The following is a 22,135-nucleotide window of genomic DNA, read 5'->3' as shown; positions in this document are numbered from 1 at the left end:
GCTCCGGAGCGGGCTCTCCCTTTCCGGGCCGCCTCCCCGCAGCCGCAGGCCGGCCCGCATTGCCAGCAGCCTTGTTCCGCACGCTGTGCCCGCCGGGCCGCCTCCCCCGGCCCCCGCAGCCCCGGCACAGGGCGGCCCGGCTGAGGCACCGGCAGCCCGCAAAGGGAACCGGGCCCCGCAAAGGGAACTGTCGGGAAAGAGAACGCCCTGCCGGGACGGACCCAGGGCTGCCGGCAGGGATGGAGGAAGGGACGGGAGGAGAGATGGGAGGAGGGACTGGGGCGGGGATGGAGCCCGGGGATGGAGCCCGGGGAGGGACGCCGGGGATAAGAGCCCGGGATAACTGCCCGGGATGTAGCCGGGGATGGAGCTCGGGCGCGGCGCGGCGCGGCGCGGCCCAGCCCGGCCCGGCCCGGCCCGGCCCGGCCCCATCCCAGCCCCGCCCCGCGCGCCGAGACCCCGCCCGCGCCCTGACTCGCCTGAGCTGCCACGTCTGCCCGCTGACGTCACCCCCGGCCCGTGCCTCCCGGCCAATCAGCGACGTCGGCCGCCGCTCCGAGCCGACGGGGCCGAGGGAAGAAAGGCCGGCTATTGCGCATGCGCTGCCGCCGCCGCGGTGGCCGCCGGGAGAGCTAGTCCGCAGGAGGGGGCGCGGCCGGGAGGAGGCGGCGGCGCGGACTCGGTTTCCCGTCGCGCCCCTCGGCCGCCCTCCGGCCATGTAAGCGCTGCTCGGCGAGCGGCCGCCCCGTTTCCTGGTCGGGCTCCGGCGGCCATTTTGGGCTGAGGCGCAGCGCGGAGGCCGCGGAGCGGGCGCGGGCGGACGGGCCGAGCCGAGCGCCGGGCGATCGCGGCTCCCTCGGACCAGCGCACCGCGGAGCGCCTACCTCGGCGGCGGGAGGTGCCGCCGCACCGCCCCCTCACAGCGCGCTCGCCGTCCCTCGGGCCGTGGGCCCCACGGACATGTCCAGCATGAACCCCGAATAGTGAGTGCGGGACGGGGCGGCCCCGGGGCCGCGCTGGGGGCGCCGCGGGCGCGGGGGGACCGCGCTGGGCCCGCGAGTCCGAGGACCCGAGCCCCCCCCTTCCCCCGGTCCCCGCGGAGCCGCGCCCGGGCCCGAGGGCGGCGGGGGAGGAGGAGGAGGAGGAGGGTGGGGGGCGGGAGGCAGCGCGGCCGCCCGGGGGTGGGTCCGGCGGGGCCGGGGGGGGAACGGGGGCCCTGCGGGGAACCGGCATCCGCCGCCCCGGCAGCACCGTGGGGCGCAGCCGCGGCGATTTTCCCGAGCCTCGGGAAGGCACGGCGGGGCCTGGGCTCCAACAAGTGACCGGGGGGACACCGGCGCCCTGTGAAAGCCGATCCCCCGGCCGGCGGCGGCTCCGTAGCCAGGGGTCCACCCTTCGCTTTAGCTGCAAGTCATGTGTGTGTCACATGGCTCTTGCAAAACACTTCTTGCCCATGTAGATTTTGCAACGCTGTGACTCGATAATAGAACGCTCTTGGGGCTGTTTCCAGCTGAAATAGCGCTTGCTGAGAAAGCCTGGTGATGACACGAGGGGTTTTTGGGGGGGTTTGGGTGAGTGTGGCCTTTTTCTTTAGCTGACCTGCTCGGGAGTTGGGCTGTCTGAGCTCTGTTCCCAGGGGATGTCTCTGTTCTGGAAACTCGGGGAGCTGTGTCCCGGCCACCAGGCTGTCGGGAACAATAAACTTTATTTTGTTCCAGGCTTTCTTCTGTGAGTTAGAGGAAGGGCTGAAGCTTAATTTAGAAAGTTAAAAAATCAGCTGCTGTGTTTCCAACTCTTCAGCCTTGTCGAGTGTGTTTAGGATCCTTTCACTGATGCTGGCTTTGCTGGCACCCCAGTTTGGGGTGGCGAAGCCACTGTCACCTCTGATGCCACTGTAGTGGCTCTGGTACTAAAATCCACGTGTGGTGTGACGTTGCTGCTCTGGATATCCATGGAAGCTGCTCTTGGAAGGCACCCACAATTTTGTCCTCTCAGCTCCTGACTCGTGTGGCTGTGGCTCCTGTGCTCTCAGCTTACGTCAGTGGGGTTGGTTGCAGGCACTGTGAGTCCATGAAAATCACCTGAGGAGCAAACAAGTAGTCATCGGCTAGTGAGGGAGCTGGTGACACCCAGGAGGTACAGCCAGGAACTCGAGTTACATCTTGGCAAGATGACATCACAAACTTGCTGCTGTAGCTGTGGGACACACCAAAACAGTAACTGGAGGTGGGAAGTGGATGAAAACCCAACAAACTGCTGGTGCCTCACGGTCCTAATGGCTGTCAAGAGTTAATTTCTCTTGCAGGCTGTTGAGTTCTGTAGTGGGAAAGCTGCCTCAAAAGAGTGTTAGGCCACTAAGAGAAATGAGTTGGAGGGGGCATTTTCCATAGATTTTTTTTGCCTTTCTTGCAGTCCATGAGCCTCTAGACTGATGCAGAGGGTGGTTCCCTGCAGCGAGGTACTGAGTGCTGAGGTCGGTGTTTTCAGAGAGACTCATTCTTGGTCCTGGTGGTGAGCACGGCTGGGTTCTTGAAAGCGAAACAAAGAGGAGAAGCTGGAGTTGGACGTTAACTCGAAGTGTTAAATTGCCACTTCCTGAGAGGGTGGTGTCAGCACGATGAGGGGAGGAGATGGGAAGGGTGTGGTGAGAGGGACAGAAAATACCTGTCAGTGTGGTGTGTGTACTTGGATCCCTGTTAAAACAGGAATAAGGTTTAAGGGATTATGACATTGCTGCTTCTGTTCCCTGCAAAGTGATGTGTCCATTTACCCTCTCAGAAGTGCCTTGCCTATAATGTAAGACGTTCTCACTTCCCTATCACAGCTTCAGATCAGGCTGCAGCCCCAGATCCTCTCTCCTGGGCCAGAACTCAATCAGAAGTCAGTGGCATAGCTAGTTGAAATTCCTAACTAAAGGCCGACTTCCTTCAGCTTTCCTGATAAAGCCACAGGGTTAGATCTGCTCGTGCAAGGGTTTGAAGGGGAGTTGTGCTTCTGAGAGCTTCCTTGGAGCTTCAGCCCCGTGGACTGTTAGTTTTTAGATGGAGTGAAGGAGCTGAAGAGGGGTGGATGTGATTCTAGAATCAGTGTTTGGAAGCTGAATTCTGAAAACATCTGCCCACCCAGCACTGGGATGTGTTCCCTGTGTCCCTCCCTGCCGGTGTTTGAGTGAGCAGAATGTCAATATTGACTCTGTTGTGACTAGATCACGTCAGGTTCTGCATTTCCTGCCCTTGGGCCGCTTGCACGGAGCACAAACACGCTGGGGGTGCCTGTGCAGAGCAGCCAGGTGGGATCAGGAGTTGATCTCGATCAGATCAGGGTTCTGCCTGGACCTTGTTCTAGATACCTTCCAGCACAGGTGAGGAAGCTCAGTGGGTTTTGGAGCAAATCTTGGGGGAGATCTTTCTGCATTCTGCACAAGTGCTTAGGAATACCAGAGAGGTGGGTTTCAGTCTTGGCTGATGGTGGTTAGTAGGTGACAATTGAGTGACAGCTCCTAGGTTGCTGGAATAATCTGGAAGTGTTTGTGTTCTAACCTTTCTAACCAGCAATGTGCCATGCCAAGTGGCATTGTGTCTGCTGGATTCTGTTGGCTTACACAGACAGAGTGTGATCAGAGTGACAGTCATGCACCTCCTCATCACCATGTCTGGGGTGGTAGCACCAAGAGTGGGGCTCAAGGCTGCTGTACCTGTTTACAGTGAACCTGCAGCTGCCATCAGTGATTGAAGCCAATTCCAGCAGTTCTTGTTGCAGACAGGTGACTGCCTAGCTTTGTCTGTTTTGGCATAAAACCTTCCTGGCATTTAAAAAATCCCCACATGCCTCCTTATACAAATTAGATAAACAGCCCTATCTTAGAGGCCCACAGGTCCCTTGTTCCACACAGCTTTGGCCAGATCTGTCCTCAGCTTGATTTGGAGGTGCCTTTTTTTTTTTTTTTTTCTTTTTTGGCAAGAAGCAGTTACATTTAACATCTTTGTCCTTTATCTCTGTGGCAAGAGGAAGTTATGGGGAGGATTTGAAAGCCTTGCTCTTACTCACCATACCCACCTGCCTTGCTGCACATGCTCTTCCAGTGTGCTCTTGTAAACGACCCAAGGATGACTGGCTTATGTAAATGGTGAGAAATAATTGAATGATTAACCTGAATTCCCACTGTCTCCCCAGGAGCGTGGAGAGGGCTGTGCTGCACAGCTCAGCCAGCTTTTTGAAGGCTCCCTAAACCAGAGGAGCTGATGAGTTTTAAGCTTCCAGATTTAAAGAGCAAAATTCAGTGACTTCAGAAGTGTTTGTGTGGCTCTTCAGGAGTAAATACCAAATAACATGAGTGGCTTGTTGGATGCATTGCTACAGTTGAACCCCTTTACCAAATATTCTATTGGTGTAGCTCAGTCTAGAAATAGGCTTCTGCAAAGTTTTATAGCTCTTCAAAATTTTATTTGATTTTGTTGCTGTCCCTAAGAGCTGTGTCAAGCATCACACTCTAACAAACTGCACATTTGGTTCTTATGGCCCTAAATAGGCACCTGCTATATTTTAAAAGGTCTTGGGAGCTGTATATTTTAAAACTTTAAGCTCTACTTGGAAAGGAAGGCACTACAATATTGGAATATGGATTGTTTTAAAAAATTAAAACCCTGAGTTCCCAGAGTCTTACTTACACCATTCCCAAACTGATGAAAGTCTTGCCACGAAAATTAGGTTTTTGTGACACAACAGCTGTTTCTAAGGTCAGAGGCAGAGCTAACTCAGTGAAGGCTGTTTCCAGCCGTGCACCTGGTGCTGGCCCTGGTTTTGGTGGGGTGGCTTAAGACCACTGTGTGTCTGTGATTCTGGAAATACTGCAGCCCAAAGTGAGGGGACAGCTAAATAGCAAAGATACCAGATCCAGTGCTTAAGGCTTCTGAGGTCTCACTGTGTTAGCTCAACATTTGTTACATACCCACTGTTACTGCTCTTGTTTGCTGCTGAAGGGTGAGAGATCTCATGGGGAGGTTTGGCTGGGAGCTGCTCCTAGCACGAGGAGTAGCAGAGGAAGAGAAGTTTTCATGTTTGGGGCCTGGGGAAACCTGGATTACTCTTGGAAGCAAGTGGAAGTTTTTAAGTGGATCTCAGACCCACAGCTAAGCCTTACTTCTATCAGGAAGGTGTTACTTTTTCCATTAATTTTACTGAAGGCAATACAGTGCCAATATTCTTGTTTTAACATTCTCAAGGGTATTATAACATGCTACAAGCTGTAAGTAATAATTTGACTTCAGGGTTGCTGAAAATTCTGTTTGTAGGGAAGTGAGCAACACAAACTTCCTGCTGGAGTTGGAAGGAGCTGAGTGAAAGCTGAGGCACAGTGGTGGGGAGGAAGGCAAGGCAAGGTGTAACAGTGGAGCAGGTCCTGGAGCCCTCATACTTTACTTTGCTCTCCAGGTTGCAGAGTTTCTCCTGTTATTGGGGGTGAGAAGTTTTCTGGTCTGTAGTGGTGCTTCAGCCAGCTCAAAGCTACTGAGATGTGTGGGTTGTGGGGTGATGTACCTTGGGTCCCCTGAACAGTTGGGGTTAGTTGTCATTCTCCTAAAGCCATCTTGCCTTGTGGTATTACGTGACTTGACAGGTGGAGTGGTGAATTCTGTGACTATAAACTGCTAGGTATCCTTTGACTTTTTTCCCATCCCTGTAGTGCTTTTAGCTGTACATTTTTAAGGATTGGGTTATTAGTTGCTACATTTAGCACTTCTGACTCCTCTCTAGCCTTGGCAGGAGTGCTGCAGAGACTGGAGGTTCCAGCTGGGTGTGTTCTGCAGCCTGGGCCCAGGCAGGTGAGAGGCACTTGAGCAGGAGTGGTGAGAAGCTGGCTTGGCCATCTGCTGGGCTGTTATCAGCTGGCCATGGATGCAGTTTCCTGCCTGGATTCCTGCCAGCCAGTGGCAGTGGCGATTCTAGGGAATAATAGATGGGACAGTGGACTTCAGGCACTCGACATATCTTTAATCTTTACCTCTCCTTGCTTAAGGGGACATAGAAATATGGCTGTTGTGGTTTAGTGAGAAGAGGACTTTGTCCTGGGCCATTACAGGGCCGAAGAGTTGTCAGCTGAGAATGAGTTAGTGTAGTACTTGAGGAGCAAAATAACTTGTGTAATGGTGGGTTGTTATTTTTCTGTTAATTGCTCTCTAGCTTGAAATTTCCCCATTAGTCTTAGGACTAACAGAAAACCTCATATTTTGCCAACAGTGAAATCTTCTCTACTCTTTGAAGTGTAAATATAGGCTGGTCGGTGACTCTGTGCTTATTCTTTAATGCTGGGAAAACTCAGCATTAAGCACAAGATTTGTCAATTCTTCCAGTGTATCTTGAGATTTACTGATACCACACCTGACATCCCCCAGAGATGTATCCTCATCTGGGAATGACTTGAGCTTTGCTTTAGTTCCTGAAAGGCAGGTGTGGTATTGGTCACTGCTCATAGTCTGTTGGGGAAGGTGGGTATTCAGTTGTGCTGTTGCATTCTGCTGGAACTAAAGATGAGTAACTTGCACTGAGGAAAGAAATGGCTGCATTTGGCAGCTCCCTGGTGTTGGTGAAGCTGGGCAGTGGAATCCAACCCCGAGTCCAGAGAAGCAAAGACAATGCCTCTGGAGGGCAGCAGGCTGTTAGCGCCTCCTGTGTGTTACCGAGTTCCTCAGCCAGACGGGGGGCTTGCATTCACTTGCAGGCACGGTTTCCATCTCAGCCAGACCACAAAGGCTGAGGTAGGACTGTGCTACTCCTGCTGACAGTCCCTCTCGTATCCTCAGAGTAACTTCCCAGGGAGGCGAGTTCCACACAACAATGCTGTGCCCAGAGCACCTACCTCTCACTTCCCTTACCGAGTAAATTGTGAATTTCTAAACCGAATAGAGGAGCTTGGAGTTGTAGGTGATTTCCCTAGCGGGGAATTAATTTACCCATCTCAAAAGTCGTAATTTACTGGCTGTAAGGAACTTCTTTTTTGACAGTGTTTTTCATTAAGTGACCTAATTTTTTTTTTTCCTTCTGCAGTGACTATTTATTCAAGCTACTTCTGATTGGAGACTCCGGTGTTGGGAAATCTTGCCTTCTACTTAGGTTTGCAGTAAGTGATCATGCTTGGAAACTATGTAAAAGAGGTACTTTAGCAAGAGCTTCCCTTCAGGTAGCAGGGCTGATGTCTGACAGGCCTGGTAATACCCAAGAATAAGTATAGTATTGCAAAGTCCTCCTGTCTTTTAAATTTGCCTCTATCTGATGTAATTGTTTCACTAAATTGGAAAGAAATAATATCAATAACATGTCCAGCTAAGATTAATTCTAATTTTCCTGTTACTTGAGAATGAGGTACCTTAATTTAACTTCCATCATTACAGTAGTGGTAGAATGCTGAGGATGGAAGGAATTCTGGGAGTGTGCCCTTAGGCATGAGGAGTACAGACCTTGATCAGTTACTACTTGATAAGAACATTTCAAGCAGATGAAGTTTGATATCTGCAGTAAAAAGACCTACCAGTTGTTTAGTCAGAGAAGTAATGTAAATAATACTCGAGGAATAATAAGGCCTTCTGCTTTCTATAGTGAATGTTAAAATTGCTGGTGAGCTGTTCTGGCTCTAGTTTTCCTGTCAGCAAGAAAATGTAAAATGGGTTTGATAGCTCTTGGTAGAAAAAGCTGAAGTCCAGTGAACTCCTTATCTGTGTCTGTGCCAAAGGTCAGCTTTCCGTGTCCCTGGGAGGAGAGGAGGGAAGCAGGATATGGGGCATGAACTTCAAAACTTGAGTGTGGCACTGCTGCAAGGTGATGGCTTTGTTTGCACAGCCTGAGCAGTTCCTCTGGGCACCTCTGCAACGAGCCTGTTGTACCTGGAATTATTAATGTGAATTAATGATTGTGTGTACACACAGCCTCACTTAAAGCCATTGTGGCTGATGTTGGTAGCAGGACAAACAGCAGGAGGATGTCACCTGCTCTGCTCCCAGGAGGGAGGCAGTGGGTTGGAAGTGACACCACAGCTGGAGCAGTACTCCCAGAGTGGTCTAACCTGCTTCTCTTGCAGATACTTTTGAATTAATTTGGCTTCATGTGAATAATCCAACTTTTGTTTTTTGATAGCTAGCTTAAGTTTGTGCTCTGTTATCTGATGTTTCTGCAGCTGAGTAGCCTTTTCCTTTTGAGATGCATTTTTCCAACTAAACTGTTTTACCCTGACATAAGGAATTACCACAGCATACCACACCTGTGTTTTCTTGCTGCTGTAGTTTAAACTTCTTCAGGCTTTTCAGACATACCCTTTGGAGTACTGAAATGCTAAGGAAACAAATGTCATGTCATTCTGAAGGGCTTAATACTTTATTCTTACTTGGATGTATTACCTAAGATGTCTTCCATTCACAGCCCAGAGGAATCCCTTGCTTTTTGTGATACCTACTGGTTGCGTAAAGCCTTTTGTGGTACATGTATGTGAAGCTGCACCCTTTGGTACTTTAGGAGTAGAAACCTCCTTCATGCTGACAAGCTGGCAGTCACTAGAAGGTAGCAAAGACTGACCCAGCAGTTTCTGTGTGCCTTGAGGCCTGTTGGAGACTGCAGTCAGGTCCCTGCAAGCTGCTGAGGCAGTGCCTTCCCTCCTGTATCGACACGGGCTGCAGAGCAGAGGCCTCAGCCTCAGCACGAGCACTCCAGCTGTAACTCTAACCTGCCTTAGCAACCAGCTGCAGCAGCAGAGCATCTGACACTCAGGTGGGACTGAGACAGCCTCTGACTTGTTCTGGGTAGCTGCTGTGTAACACAGATCAAAAGCCATCAAAGGAAAATAAAAATGTGATGTGTTTCAATAACTTGAGTGGCTATTATAAGTAGACCTTCAGTCTGCCACCACGAGCAAAGACTGTTTTTTACACTGCAGCTCACAGGGACTTGACACTATAGGATTTCCAGAAAAGAGGCTTTTTTTTTGACTGGTTCTGATTGGTGCTTTTAAAAGCTGCAGAATTTTTGAAAAGTAAATACTTGGTGGAAATGCTTGGCCACCTCCTGGACTTTGCCATGAGAGATCAGGCTGGTTTTACAAGGAAATTAAGTACCTTTGTCTGACTGGTGCAAAATGAAGTAGGTGACTGCAGAAGAGGTGCAGCTGCCTTGACTTATGTTCACTCTCTCTCCTAGGATGACACGTACACAGAAAGTTACATCAGCACGATTGGTGTGGACTTCAAAATCAGAACTATAGAACTAGATGGGAAAACAATCAAGCTTCAGATAGTAAGTAGTATTTCTCAACTCCTGTGTGCTCCAGTCTCTTGGAGCACGAGTTATATCCACAGCTACTGGTCATTTTGTACTTTAAAACACTTTGAAATACAAGGGGTATTTTCCCTGTTCCAAGAGGTGAGGCAGTTTTTTGCAAGACTTACCTGTCTTTAAAGAAGGGTGCTTATTATCAAGGCCTGGAAGAGGAGATTCTGTGCTGAAGTGCTCCCATATCAGAACTGGTGTAGTTCTGCAGTATTTTGCCAGGATTTGTGTAAGTGCAGGAATACCACACAGTTGTCCAAGACGCCTGAATTCCACAGCAGCTGCTACTACCAGGCTGCTGCACTGTCTTAAGTGCTGGAAACTGCTTTTGTTGACCTGAATGGAAAAACTGACACAAAGGCTTGTAACTGGCCTGGCTGCCTTAGCACTGGGCAGTGTTTTTTGGTTATGCTTTTGGCCTTTCACTTGGAATAAACAGGAGAAGAGACTTGGCAATTCTTTAATCTTGAAGCACTCTAGAAGGGTGACTGGTGTGATGAAATTTAATATCTGTGCAAGGTCAGACAATCCTTGTCAGCCACTGCTTCCAGCTCAGGCTGAGGCTCTCAGGACTTGAAGGCAATGACTCAGGGATTCAGTGTTGTGGAGCAGAGTCCAGCTTACAGCCAGAAGCTTGAGCTTCCAGTCTCTAATGTAACTGTCCTGAGCACAGAGCAGCCTACTAGGAATGCTGTTACTGCTGAAGTCTGTCTGTGAAGTCTGTTTTTAATACACAGCCAGTGCTATTCTTGACACAGCTCCAGGGAGAGAAATGTTTGGGTGAGTCCTGCTCCCGTCCTGGGTGGGAGAAGAAGTCAAGTGCCTTATGTCCTTTCTTAACTCTCCCAGCAGGAGAAGGGAATCAAGTTTGGTTTGAGTTCTTGCCTTTAAATACCTTTGCTGAAGCCTGTGTGCCAAGAAAGTTGAAGGGAGTGGTCATGTTAGAGACCTGCAGCTCTCTGACCTTATTCCTAGCAGGTTTTCAAGTCCTGGCTTGTGTTTGCTCTTCTAACCATTGAACCATGGCTTCTTCATGGGTCAGAGCTGCTTAATGTTTTCCCCAGAGAGATCTCTGGACTACACTTGGCTGAAACCAAACAAATGAGCACTTTAGAAAAGTACGTACAGAGTGTAATTCTCAGTTAAAATGTGTGATCTCCTCGAATCCTGTTTGGTGTGTACAGCCCCAGAGCCCTGCTGTGGCTGTGGTTGCAGTGGGATGGCTGCTCTGCTGAGCTGTTTCTGGAAGCTGGTGTGAGCACTGCTGAGCCACGCTGCAGGAGCTGACCCTGTCCTTTGTCTTGCAGTGGGACACGGCGGGACAGGAGCGGTTCCGGACTATCACTTCCAGTTACTATAGAGGAGCTCATGGCATCATAGTTGTGTATGATGTTACAGATCAGGTATGTGTTAAACCTGGACCTGCATGGTTTCTCCAGGCTGATGAGTAAATTGGGAATTTAACAGCTGGGCCCCTCTTAAGGGAGACAGTGACAGAGTTCTACAGGCTGTGTTAAGGCTTATCACATACATTAAGCTAAATGTATGTGTTTGCCTCTGGTTTGGCAGAAATAAAACACAGAAATAGAGCAGTGGGATTTGTGGCTCCTAAGCAATTGTATCTTAGGCTTAACCTGAAACGTTGGCGAACAGGTAACTAATTGTCTTGTGTGAATACCTCTCACCTTGCCTTTGGTAGCAGGAAATCTGAGTTACTGATGGAAATTGTTGAAAGATTTCTGAATGTACTTGAACTGTGGTCTGCAGTAAAGGCTGGCATTTGGAACAGAAAATTGCCAGCCTGGGTGCAAGATACAACTGAGCCAGTGTTTTCTCTGAAAGGATCTCTGAAGAACTGGTGCAGTTGTTTGAAAGGCACTTGGGAAGTATAGGGTTTCCTGAATTAATAGAAAAAGAACACTTGTGTTCAGTCACTGGAGTATCAGTCCAGCATTTCTGGAGTCAGAGGTTGTTCCAGCATATCTGCCACAAGGTGGCTTGCATGTAGCACCTGATGCTTAGTGAATGTGGGATGCATCTGGTGTCAGCTGTGTGCCACATCTCTTATCTCTGCTACAAGAGGAGGAAGAAGAGCCCCAGATGGTAGAAGATGTAGAATATTCAATATATTGGAGCAGGGAAAAATAATAGGGGGAAGAGTGCAGGAAGGGCTGACTGTGTAGGGCTGGGAACAGGAGCTGGATGGCCCCTGTGGTGACCAGCCTGTCCCAGGGCCATCAGGGGAGTTGGGCAGATTGGAGAGTCCTCTCCCATGGTTGTGACTCTATCATATGGATCCATCACATGGATAAGTGCAGTGCTTCATACTCTTTGCTGGTCATGACCAAAGGGATAGTGCAGAACTTTCCCCTCCATCAAGGGCCTTGCTTACAGTTCTCTTATCTCATAGGAGTCTTTCAATAATGTCAAGCAGTGGCTGCAGGAGATAGACCGCTATGCCAGTGAAAACGTCAACAAGTTGTTGGTGGGGAACAAGTGTGATCTGACCACAAAGAAAGTAGTAGACTATACAACAGCAAAGGTATGTTGGGACTTGTGGGTTTGCCTGGCTGAGCCCCTGCTCTGGTTTGTCATGCACAGAGGTGTCCTGGTGCCACAAATGGGGGCAGTTTAATGACCTCCTGCCCTGCAACTCAGACTGGACATGGGGTGTGGGGTGGGATCCAGGAACTTGTGAGTTATCCAGTGGTGCTCCAGGAAATGAGGTGAGGTATGAACCTGCGTATGAGCTTACTGTTCACTGTTTCTCAATTTGCAGGAATTTGCAGATTCTCTTGGAATTCCATTTTTGGAAACCAGTGCAAAGAATGCCACAAATGTAGAACAGTCTTTCATGACCATGGCTGCCGAGATTAAAAAACGAATGGGCCCGGGAGCGACAGCTGGTGGTGCAGAGAAGTCCAATGTTAAAATTCAGAGCACTCCAGTCAAGCAGTCTAGTGGAGGTTGCTGCTAAAACTTGCCTCCCCCCCTTTTGTCTCACAACAATGAATTTGCAATCTGAACCCAAGTGAAAAAAAAAATTTGCCTGAATTGTACTGTATGTAGCTGCACTACAACAGATTCTTACCGTCTCCACAAAGGTCAGAGATTGTAAATGGTCAATACTGACTTTTTTTATTCCCTTGACTCAAGACAGCTAACTTCATTTTCAGAACTGTTTTAAACCTTTGTGTGCTGGTTTATAAACGTGTAATCCTTGTTGCTTTTCCTGATACCAGACTGTTTCCTGTGGTTGGTTAGGATGTATTTTTGTTTTGATGTTTCTATTGGCATGTTTAGATGTCAGGTTTAGTCTTCTGAAGATGAAGTTTAGCCATTTTGTATCAAACAGCACAACAGTGTCTGTCACTTTCCATGCATAAAATTTAGTAAGATATATGTAAGATCTGATTTGCTAGTTCCTTCTTGTAGAATTATAAATGGAGAGATCACACTATCTGATTAATAGTTTCTTCATACTCTGCATATAATTTGTGGCTGCAGAATATTGTAATTTGTTGCACAATATGTAACAAAACTGAAGAAATGTTTAATAAATATTGTACTTATTGGAAGTAATATCAAACTGTATGGTGATAAATATTGTCTTAATTTGTATGGCTAAGGGGGAAATCAGGCTTGCATTGTGCACAAAACAACATATCTGTGTGTGCAGCCATGGCTCTCAGACCTTCCCTGCAACTCGCCCAGTGACTGTGGCCCCAAAGCCTGAGCTGTCATGGTGCTCAAGGCACGAGTGCTGTACCAGAAACACCCAGCCAAGGTTCATGAGGCATAATGCACTCTGAATGTACAACAGTTCCCTAACTTAGTCTTGGAACCTAATTTATTTCTCAAGGACTCTTTGTAGGGAATTCCCGTCAGCTTTGCATAGCAGGCGAGAGAACAGTGTTTCCCTAACGTGAATGATTTCAGTGAAACCTTGAGGAGGTATGACTTTCTACCAGTATATTATGTCTTTTCTATATACTGTTAATTCCATCCTCTTTTAATCAGTACCTTCTGACGTAGTGCAACAGCTTAGCTTCTGTTCCCTTCTGCAGTGAGGCACCAGGAGGGTGACATGGGGATAGCAAGGCCCCCACCATACTGTTGCTCAAAGTAGGCGCTTTCTCAAACAATTTGGAACTAACCAGCAGCCAAGAGGTTTTGGATGGTGTGTGATTCTTTGTACAGAGCTAATCAAATCATTAGTGCCTGATGTCTAGCTAAAAGCCACAGGAAAGCTAGCCTATAACACTTCCTATACATGTAAAATTGTTCAGCTTTATCTAAACTCAAATGTTCAGCCTATTCTGTAAATAGTCTCATGTTTGAAAGACCATGTAACATTCCCCTAGTAGTAAATACACCCTGTGATAGTAAAAATATAGCCTAGGTATGTTGTGAGGTATAAACTAAAACTGGTGCAAATATCCTCTGATTTTTTTTTTTTTTTGGGGGGGGGTGACTTTGGCTAACAGCTTTCTTCAACATAGTTGCATAAATCAACAGGCAATTGTAATACATAAAGTATTGTCATGGTTAAGTTGAACTCTTCCACTTGAGACCTTCACAATAAAGTGATGTGCTTTCTAGTAGAGATGTGCTTGTTGGTATAATTCATTATAAATGTGACCTGCTGCTCCTCAGGAGCAGGAGGAGCAGTGAGTGCTGCTGAGATCAGGAAGTGAAGCAGAAGGAGGTGTGTTGAGGGTAAAACATCTTCCCTGCAGAGAGTGCACAAATGAACTTCAATGTCGAGATGCCTGCTACCTACTATCCAAACCAATGTTAATATATACAGTAATAAAAGCATTGCAAAACCAGTTGGGCTACACCAGGTGTTTGGTGGTTCTTTGTTTCCCCCTCAGTCACCAGTGGGTCACTGGGCCAGTGCTGTTCTGTGCTGAAGCCTGGGCTTGTCAGGCTGAGCTGTGTGGTGAGGGTAGAGCAGGCCTACAACTCCTGGGAAAAGGCACTGTTGTTTTTTACCCGTGAGCTGAAATATTGAATATTTTTGCCACAATGGGCCAGAAAATTTGCCCTTCAAGCCAAGGATGTAGAAGATGGGAGAATACCAACCCTCCCCCACAAACCCCAACAAATTATTTGCTGTAACTGCTTCAGTTTAACTTTGCTTTCACCTTCTACTTGTACAGAACAGAAACTTCTCTCTGTTCTGTTCATAGGAATGGGAGGAAATCATTGTGTTCTTGTGCAGAATACATCATTGCTGTTCAGGTTAAAGGTTAATTAAAGCCAAGTACCACATTCTGTGACTTTTTTTGGCCACTTACCTTATGCTGCTTCAGAGCTGCCCTTTTTCTGTTGGGGAAAGGGTGTGGAAACCCTTGATGAATGTTCTCAGCACTGACTTAACTGCAGTAGCTGGAAGGGGGGAAGGCACAGCTTCACCCCAGGAAACCAGCAGAGCACTAACCCCGCTCCTGCCAGCAGCAGGTTACACAGAACCTGGCTCCTCCCTGCCTGAACTCCCTTGTTTATTATTTTATTTGGATTCATTATTACAGCTTTTTGTGTTTATGAATAACAAAATTGAAAGTTAAGTAGGCTCTGCTTCAGCAGGGAGTGGTAATTATAAACAGGCCTTGAGTTTGCTATTTCTTGGCTTCTCACAACTATTTTTGACGAGCATAAACAAACCATGAGAACAGGGCTATTAAAATCACACGGCTTTACTTAGCGAGCGCACGGCACACTATGGATTGCTCAGTTAAAAAACTTCCTGACATTTTGCTAACACAGAACAGCCCACTTCAATAAAAAAGGGAAGCTATTAAAAAAAACAAACCAGAAAAGGCCAGCTGTACATTCCTTACACAACTCTGGACATCCCAGCACACCTGCTGTATGGAGCACCTTTCTCAAGCCATGGCACAAACCCACGCTGCAATCAGCCCCGTGGGCAACTGGACACAGATTTTGGCACCTCTGGAGAGGTGATGGAGGTGGTTTGGTGCTTGCTGCAATTCTTCTCAGCCCTCCTGAGATTGGCTAACGCAGCCTAGGTCTGACAGAGGCAGCACCTGAAATAAAATGAGGTGTTTGGTGCTGTGCTTTGCCTGCAGTCTGACAAAGAAAGAAAGCCCCATGCTCTATTCCCCCATCTCACCAGTGCAGAGAGTACAGCTGGGTAGAGGCAGCAATTCAAAAACCACAACAAACCAAACGCTACTTAAGACACTTTTTCTCTTCCAAGAGGCTGGCACCCCTGAAACACTTGCCTCCAGTTTTCTTTGAAGGGAGATGGTCAACAAATAAGCAAACAAGTTTTCCAGCCCCTATACCTGAAATCACTTGCTTCCCTTCCCCACCATTATGCTGCAACCACAATGTTTCTGAGAAAATAAAAAACCAGAATGTAGCCTTCCTCATCTCCCATGTGCTGTGCAAGGGATCTGGGCAGAGCAGGTGTCTGTGCTGGCCTGCTGCCATCCCCCAGTCCTGAGTGACAGGGACCTGCCTGCCCAGTCCCTGCGGAGGTGCCATCGCTCCCCTCATGCTCTTGGGTGTCATCAGCTGGTTCACCCGCCCTGCTCTTTCCCTGACACGGTTAAACACGACCAGGCATCTATTTTGAGTCTCCCTGCTGCCTTCTCAGGCTTCCCAAACAGAATCAAAGGAATAACAACGGAGCCTGATGTTTGGTGTTTGCTAATTGGAGAGTTTCTCTTGCGGTGCTTCCTCCCCTCTGTGCCTCTGCAGCCAGGCTGCTTTGCCCAAGCTTACCCAGGGAGCAGCCGTGTGCTGCCCGCCCCATGTCCTGCCCCGCCTCCCTGCCCCGCACGGGGCCCACAGCAGCCAGCAGGGACTCGTACAGGTGCTCTGCGTGGCTCTCCAGCTCCTCCGACTGTTGGGCAATCAGAGCCAGCGTGTCCTTCAGAGCTGGAAAGCAAAAATGCCTGAATGGAGGTGACAGGACTGCGATAATTCAGTGTCTGTCAGAGCTGACAGTTCTGCTGCTCCAGGCAGACTTTGGAAGGAAATCAAGTGTTAAAAATCAATAATGTGCTGTTCATCCCATCCCCATTGTGATGCAGCATTGGCAGGGGGTGGGGACTGACCCAGGAGGCTCCAGGTTCATCATGAAGATGCAGAAATAGGGGGTCCTAGAGAAAATCTTTGGAAGTGTGCAAGAAAGCCCATCCATAACACAGCACTCGACCTCCAAAACCCCTTTGGTGACTGCAGCTACAGCCCACCCTTTAGAAATCCCTTCTTCCAAATCACCAGAGCAACCACTCTGTGTGCTGTGGTGCTGGCCAGGCTGGTCAGGGATTCTGGGGGGCAGATGCTCTAGCCAGCATCACCTGTGTCCATGAGCAGCCCCACACTAGGGCTCCTCCTCACCTGGGGAATTCGATGCCATGCAGTCCAGGAGAGCCTCTCCCCTCTCCAGCACGCTCTCAGTCAGGCTCCGGTGGTCGGCCACATCCTTCCTGAACTCCTGGCACAGCAAGGAGAAGAGCAGCGTTTCTTAGGAGGGTTTTTGAAACACACACCTGTGGCAGGCTGCCCAGGGAGCAGTTTCTGCCAAGCAGGTTCCTGGTGCTCCCAAACTTGGCTTGGCAAACGCAGAACACCCTGGACCATTCCAGTGATGCCTGGCTTCCCACTGCTTGCTGCCTGCAGCACAGGAGAGGGGAGGAGGCAGAGCAAGGGTGACACCCACCAGGTAGCGGTGCAGCGATGCCAACACGCTGTCGGCATCCGGCGAGGGTGGCACCCAGCTGCCAGTGACATCCACCACCGTGTACAGCCAGTGGATCAGCTCTTCCAGCTGGCAGCAAAACATCTGCTCAACAAAGCATAAAAAAGGGGTCACTGATCTATTTCTGCAACAGCGATGGCGCAGGGACATGAAGAGGTGAGCCAGTGGTGTTTTGGAAAGCGTCTGTTCCCTGTTTCTCTCTGACCCTGGAACACAAACATCCCTAAGCTTGGGAAACCAAGAGGCCAATGGGAAAAAGGCAAAAAAACCTTAAACTCCTGAACAGTTCCAGCACTCACCGAGGGGCAAGAATTGAGGGCCAGCATGAAATGTCTGCATGGAGAGGTGCTGGAGGCTGCTAGCACCCAGGCTGAAGGAGAGGTTGGCCTCCAGTGCCTCCCAGCCCAGGAGGAATCCTCATCCTCTTCACCAGAGCCATACAGTTAATTTGCAGCTGGTTTCCCCAAGGGATTGTCTCGTTCAATTAAGTGCTTTCATTTATTTTTAAAGCGTCTCAGTAAGGGATTATTTTTGTAAGATGCTGCATGAAACCCAGGGGCCTCTGCTGGCACCAAAATCAGGCTCAAGACCTGTTCCTGCTCCTCAGGAGTTTGCCATAAAGCAGTGCTTTTCTCTGCCATTGCAATTTGGCATGACAAATACAGAGAAGATGCTTTTAAATCAACAGAGTTATTTCCATACCAGAGGAGGAGATGAGTTTGCAGCTATGTGCATGATAACACTCCTGTGCACACAGCCTAGCGTCGTTTCCAAATTTGTCCCAGCACTAGGGTGGGAAGAAGATGGAGAGGAGGGTGGGAGCACAGTGCTGGGATGAATTTAATAATCCACAAAACAACCAGGAAACCCTTAGGAGTTGCTGCAGCTCCTGCCCAGTGCAGCAGCACTGCAGGACGTGTGGGCTGGGGGACCCAGCTGACATCTCCACCCAGCCTGGTCTGTGACACTGAGCCCCAGGGAAGGCAGGATGGGCTCCTGCTCCATCAGAAGGAATTATCTGCTCTGCTGAGCCCCCCTGCATAAATTACCACCAGCTGCCAGGCAGGACACATCATGCAGAACGGGAAGCTTTAATTAATCCTGCCATAAAGACAGGCACACTTTATGTGAGATCTTCCCGGAACAAACTTTATTTCTGGTCTCAGCCTACCTTAACACACTGGATAAGGGACTCGCTCTGCTGGCTCTTCTTTGGATGCCCCTTGACCCGCGGTTCATCCAGGCACATCCCATCCTGTGTGTCCCTGAGAGCAGCTGGCAGATGAAGCCCGCAGGGAGGATCCCTGTGGCTCCAGCCACACGATTCTGTGTTTTCCCAGCTGGGCTTTCGGGAGCTGCGGTGCCGCCACAGCCCAGTGTAACCCTCGGCATTCCCTCTGTCATCCCCACCTCTCTCTTCTTCAAAAGGAGCCAGCCTAGATGAAAGGGGCTCCTTGCTGGTGCTCTGATGTGGAAGGTTGTGGTGGTCATGCCCAGGCATCCTTATAGTTAAGGAAAGATTGGACAAAAACTGAGCCAGCCTTTCCAGCTCCTTCAGTCTTGGAGGCAGGGAAAGAAATTCTTCATCAGTCTCCCACTCCTTCCTCAGGGGGAGCACTCCTGTGGTGGGTAAAAACCTCCTGGTGCTTTTTACCTGCCCTGTGTGGTTTGGGCTTCCTCTGGTATCCCAGCTTCTCCCATCGGCAGCAGGGCGCCCAGGGGACCTTGGCCCAGATGATTCCACCCTTACATCCTTAGCAAAACCTCTGGAAAGGTGAGAGGAAGAACTCCTTCCAAATGATGCTTTGGCAATAGGTGAAGGCTCAAAGCATGAGACAGCTCCTGAGCAGGCTCTTTCTCCAGGCCTCGGGGTGGAGAATCTCTCTGCAGAGGCCACAAACTCCCAAAGTCCGTTTTCTCTGATTCCCTGAGCCTGCCCAGCTCGGCCGTAGATGCTGGCGGACCTGGACACGCCCTCAGGAGAAGCCGAAAAGCTGTCCAGACCTATTCCCGAGTCATGGAGGAAAGGCTCCGGTATCCTTCCCAGCTTGTACCTCGGCTTCAGTGGGTAAGCATAGTCCAGCAAGTCCTCGTACTCCTTGTGGGGGTTCCAGTGGGGTGAGCTGCGGTCCGGAGATGGGGGCAGTGAATCCGGAATGGCACAGGCCCAGTAATCGGCTTGGTAGGAGGAGATCTCCCGGACGCGCCCCACGGAGCCGCGGTAATCGAGCAGAGCGCCGGGGGGCTCCCGCCTCTGCAGGGCCCGGCCTTCCACCCGCCATGGGCAGCGCAGGTCCCGGGCAGCCGTGCTGGCCGCAGAGGGGACATCCGTGCTGGCCGCAGAGGGGACATCCGTGCTGGCCGCAGAGGGGACAGCCGTGCTGGCCGCAGAGGGGACAGCCGTGCTGGCCGCAGAGGGGACAGCCGTGCTGGCTGGCACGCTGCCGCACGGCTCCTCGGACGGGCCTCTCCCCTCTGAGGACAGGGCAGAGAGGCTCAGCACGGAGCGGCTCCGCAGGGCGCTCTCGGGGCTGGGCGGGGTTTGGGGCCGCAGGAGCTCCGCCGTGGAAGGACACGGGGACGGAGCTCCCAGACTTTGCCTCCGACGGCCAACGTGGGCACCACGGCGGCTGCCAGCAGGGACGCTCTCCTCGGCAGAGCTGGCTGGGCTGGACACCGGGCCCCAGCCGCCTGAATCCTTCACCTGCTCAAGGGCGGGATGGAAAAGGAAAGGGAGAGAGAGACATGCAGGAAATGAAACATCCGGACAAAAGGGTCCTTTGTGCTGGAATATGGAGATAAAAGCCCAACCTGGACCTGCCAGGAGCTGAGGCTGGAAGTGGAACCCTGTTCCCTCTGTGGGATGGCCTGCAGCTGCTCAGAGCAGGGCTTGCTTTTAAGGAAAGGCATCTCAAGGGCTTGGGAAGCTGCAGCAGCAAGAGGCTTATCTAAAGTGCACTGTCCTGAGCAAGTTCCCAGCTCTGCACTGGCAACGTGGAATGGAAGCTACAGCTTGGCTGTTGGAGCCCAAGCCCCTCCCCACCACACATCTTAGCCTAGACAGGGCACACTCTGGCTGGGAGAGATGGAAAGCCCTTGCTGGGAGAGCCCTGACAAACTCCTGGGACTTCCTGGTGGTGCAGCAACACCCGCAGGCACAAACCCTCTCACCTGCAGGCACAAACCCTCTCACCTGCAGCTACAAACCCTCTCACCTGCAGCTACAAACCCTCTCACCTGCAGCTACAAACCCTCTCACCTGCAGCTACAAACCCTCCCACCTGCAGGCACAAACCCTCTCACCTGCAGCTACAAACCCTCTCACCTGCAGCTACAAACCCTCTCACCTGCAGCTACAAACCCTCTCACCTGCAGCTACAAACCCTCTCACCTGCAGCTACAAACCCTCTCACCTGCAGGCACAAACCCTCCCACCTGCAGCTACAAACCCTCTCACCTGCAGGCACAAACCCTCCCACCTGCAGGCACAAACCCACCTGCTGATCTTCTGAGGAGAGGAACCAGTGGCCAACTCGACAAGGCACAGGGCCACCATCAGCAGCTCTATCCACCAACACCCCTTTTCCGGAGGAGTTTGCTCTCGCTCTGGGAAATCCGGGTGCAGATGCTGAAGACACGTCTGGGCGGCAGCTGGAGCCTCCGTGGGTGACATCGGTGGCCTTGTGACCGTGCCTGCTCACTGGCACACCCTCTGCCCCTTGCAGGCCGGGCTCGGCCTCCTCTGTCCCCAGAAGGCGGTGCGGGCCCCCTACCGGCTCCGGGAACTCCATCTCCGTGTCCGCGCCGTCCCACCGCCCATCGCCCTCGGCCTGCCCGCTCAGGGACTCTTCAGAAGGCGATTTGCCCGCACCCACGGCCATCAGCACAGAGCTCCTTCCTCGGGCTCTCTGGAACACATAGCAATGGCATCTCAGCGTCCCCCCTTGTCTCCGTGCCAGGAAACCGGGCTTGCCCAATAACAAAGAGCTGAAGCAAGATCAGGGTGAGACCCCGAAATTCATAAAGGAGCATCTTGGTGCACCAGGTGGGGCAGCGGTGAGAGCAAACTCTCCCATCTCAGCAGCATTTTCTGCTTCCAGGGATGTGACACACAGGGAAAATCTCATTCCAGCTCTGGCCATGCCAAGAACAAACCTGGGCTTTATACCAGGCAGTGATGGCCAATGTCCCCAACACTCTGTGCCCCATGAGGTCACTGGGCTCGAGTGAGACATCCTTAACCAGGACATGAAGCACCTCCTGGCGTGGCTGAGCCCTGAAGCTGTTGGGGTGGAAAGCCGAGTGTTTTCTAAAGATACAAACCCAAAACCTTGAAGCAGAAGCCACCCAGAAGCAAGAAGCAGCTATAAAAAGTTAGAGAGGGAGATAGAAGGCTGTAAAACTCAAACCTGGAGCTCAGCTCTGCAGCTTCTACCTCAATTCATGAAATTAACTCATTGGGAAATTATTTAATTAATGGAAAATCTTGCACTGACTGGGCTTGAGTGAGGAGCTGCTGCAGGATAACCCATGAGCCAAATGAAGGAATCCAACACAGCCTCCTCCAGCCCAAACCAAGGTGCTGGCAGCAGGGAAATGCCAGCAGGGTGGTTCTGCTGGTACTCGCTCCCCAAGCTGTGCCAGCAAAGAGGCCAGCCAAGGGAGCACCCACAGCAAACTCAACTGAAATGAAATTTAAATTATTAAAAAAAAAAAAAAAAAAAAAAAAAAAAAGAGGCAAGAAAGAATTCCCAAACAATACTTGGAAGTGGGAAACGAGATGATACTTGCCCTCGGAAAGGCCGAATCTCCACACAAAGAGGTGGGGTTGTTGGGAAAATGTCATCAATAAATCTGCCCTTGTTTAAAAGTGAATGTGCTGTAACCAAAAGTCAGCCTCAGGACAGCTTTATTTTTAAGATGCCACAATAAATTCAAATTTGAACATCTTTACCTCCACCAGATTTGGTGATTTGGGTCAGGTGTCAGCCCAGTAAAAACAGCTGTAAAAACCATCAAAGTTTGACCTTAAATCTGAAAAACATGCGTTAAGCAACATAAAATAAAACTTGCAGGTCATGACCCATCTGT

General features: G+C 50.4%; 2 protein-coding genes across 2 annotated transcripts; one reads left to right on the top strand and one right to left on the bottom strand.

Moving 5' to 3' along the window:
- The first annotated feature begins 597 nt into the window (after window positions 1-597).
- Window positions 598-14,138, top strand: RAB1A (RAB1A, member RAS oncogene family). The gene is given in 6 exon segments (XM_058019826.1): window positions 598-983; window positions 7,042-7,114; window positions 9,178-9,273; window positions 10,614-10,709; window positions 11,717-11,848; window positions 12,086-14,138. Coding segments are annotated over 6 exon segments (981 nt in total). The 3' UTR covers window positions 12,284-14,138.
- Window positions 14,139-14,992: 854 nt separating this feature from the next.
- Window positions 14,993-20,947, bottom strand: CEP68 (centrosomal protein 68). Its single transcript, XM_058020599.1, has 6 exons — window positions 20,542-20,947; window positions 18,216-19,748; window positions 17,006-17,128; window positions 16,684-16,780; window positions 16,063-16,218; window positions 14,993-15,359 (listed from the first exon to the last, which is right to left on the bottom strand). Exons 1-6 carry the CDS (start codon window positions 20,923-20,925, stop codon window positions 15,328-15,330), a joined length of 2,325 nt encoding a protein of 774 aa, XP_057876582.1. The 5' UTR covers window positions 20,926-20,947; the 3' UTR covers window positions 14,993-15,327.
- Between the last annotated feature and the right edge of the window lie 1,188 nt (window positions 20,948-22,135).

This window comes from Melospiza georgiana, chromosome 3 (genome assembly GCF_028018845.1).
Source record: "Melospiza georgiana isolate bMelGeo1 chromosome 3, bMelGeo1.pri, whole genome shotgun sequence".
NCBI lineage: Eukaryota > Metazoa > Chordata > Aves > Passeriformes > Passerellidae > Melospiza > Melospiza georgiana.
The sequence above is the reverse complement of the archived record's forward strand: the minus strand, read 5'-3'. Positions and strand labels throughout refer to the sequence as shown.

Coding starts and splice junctions, on each gene's coding strand:
- CEP68 (XM_058020599.1), bottom strand. CDS start 20,925: ATGGCCGTGGGTGCGGGCAAATCGCCTTCTGAAGAGTCCCTGAGCGGG. Junction 16,781..17,005: donor CATCGCTGCACCGCTACCTG/GTGGGTGTCACC, acceptor TTGCTGTGCCAG/GAGTTCAGGAAGGATGTGGC. Junction 16,219..16,683: donor CATGGCATCGAATTCCCCAG/GTGAGGAGGAGC, acceptor TTTGCTTTCCAG/CTCTGAAGGACACGCTGGCT.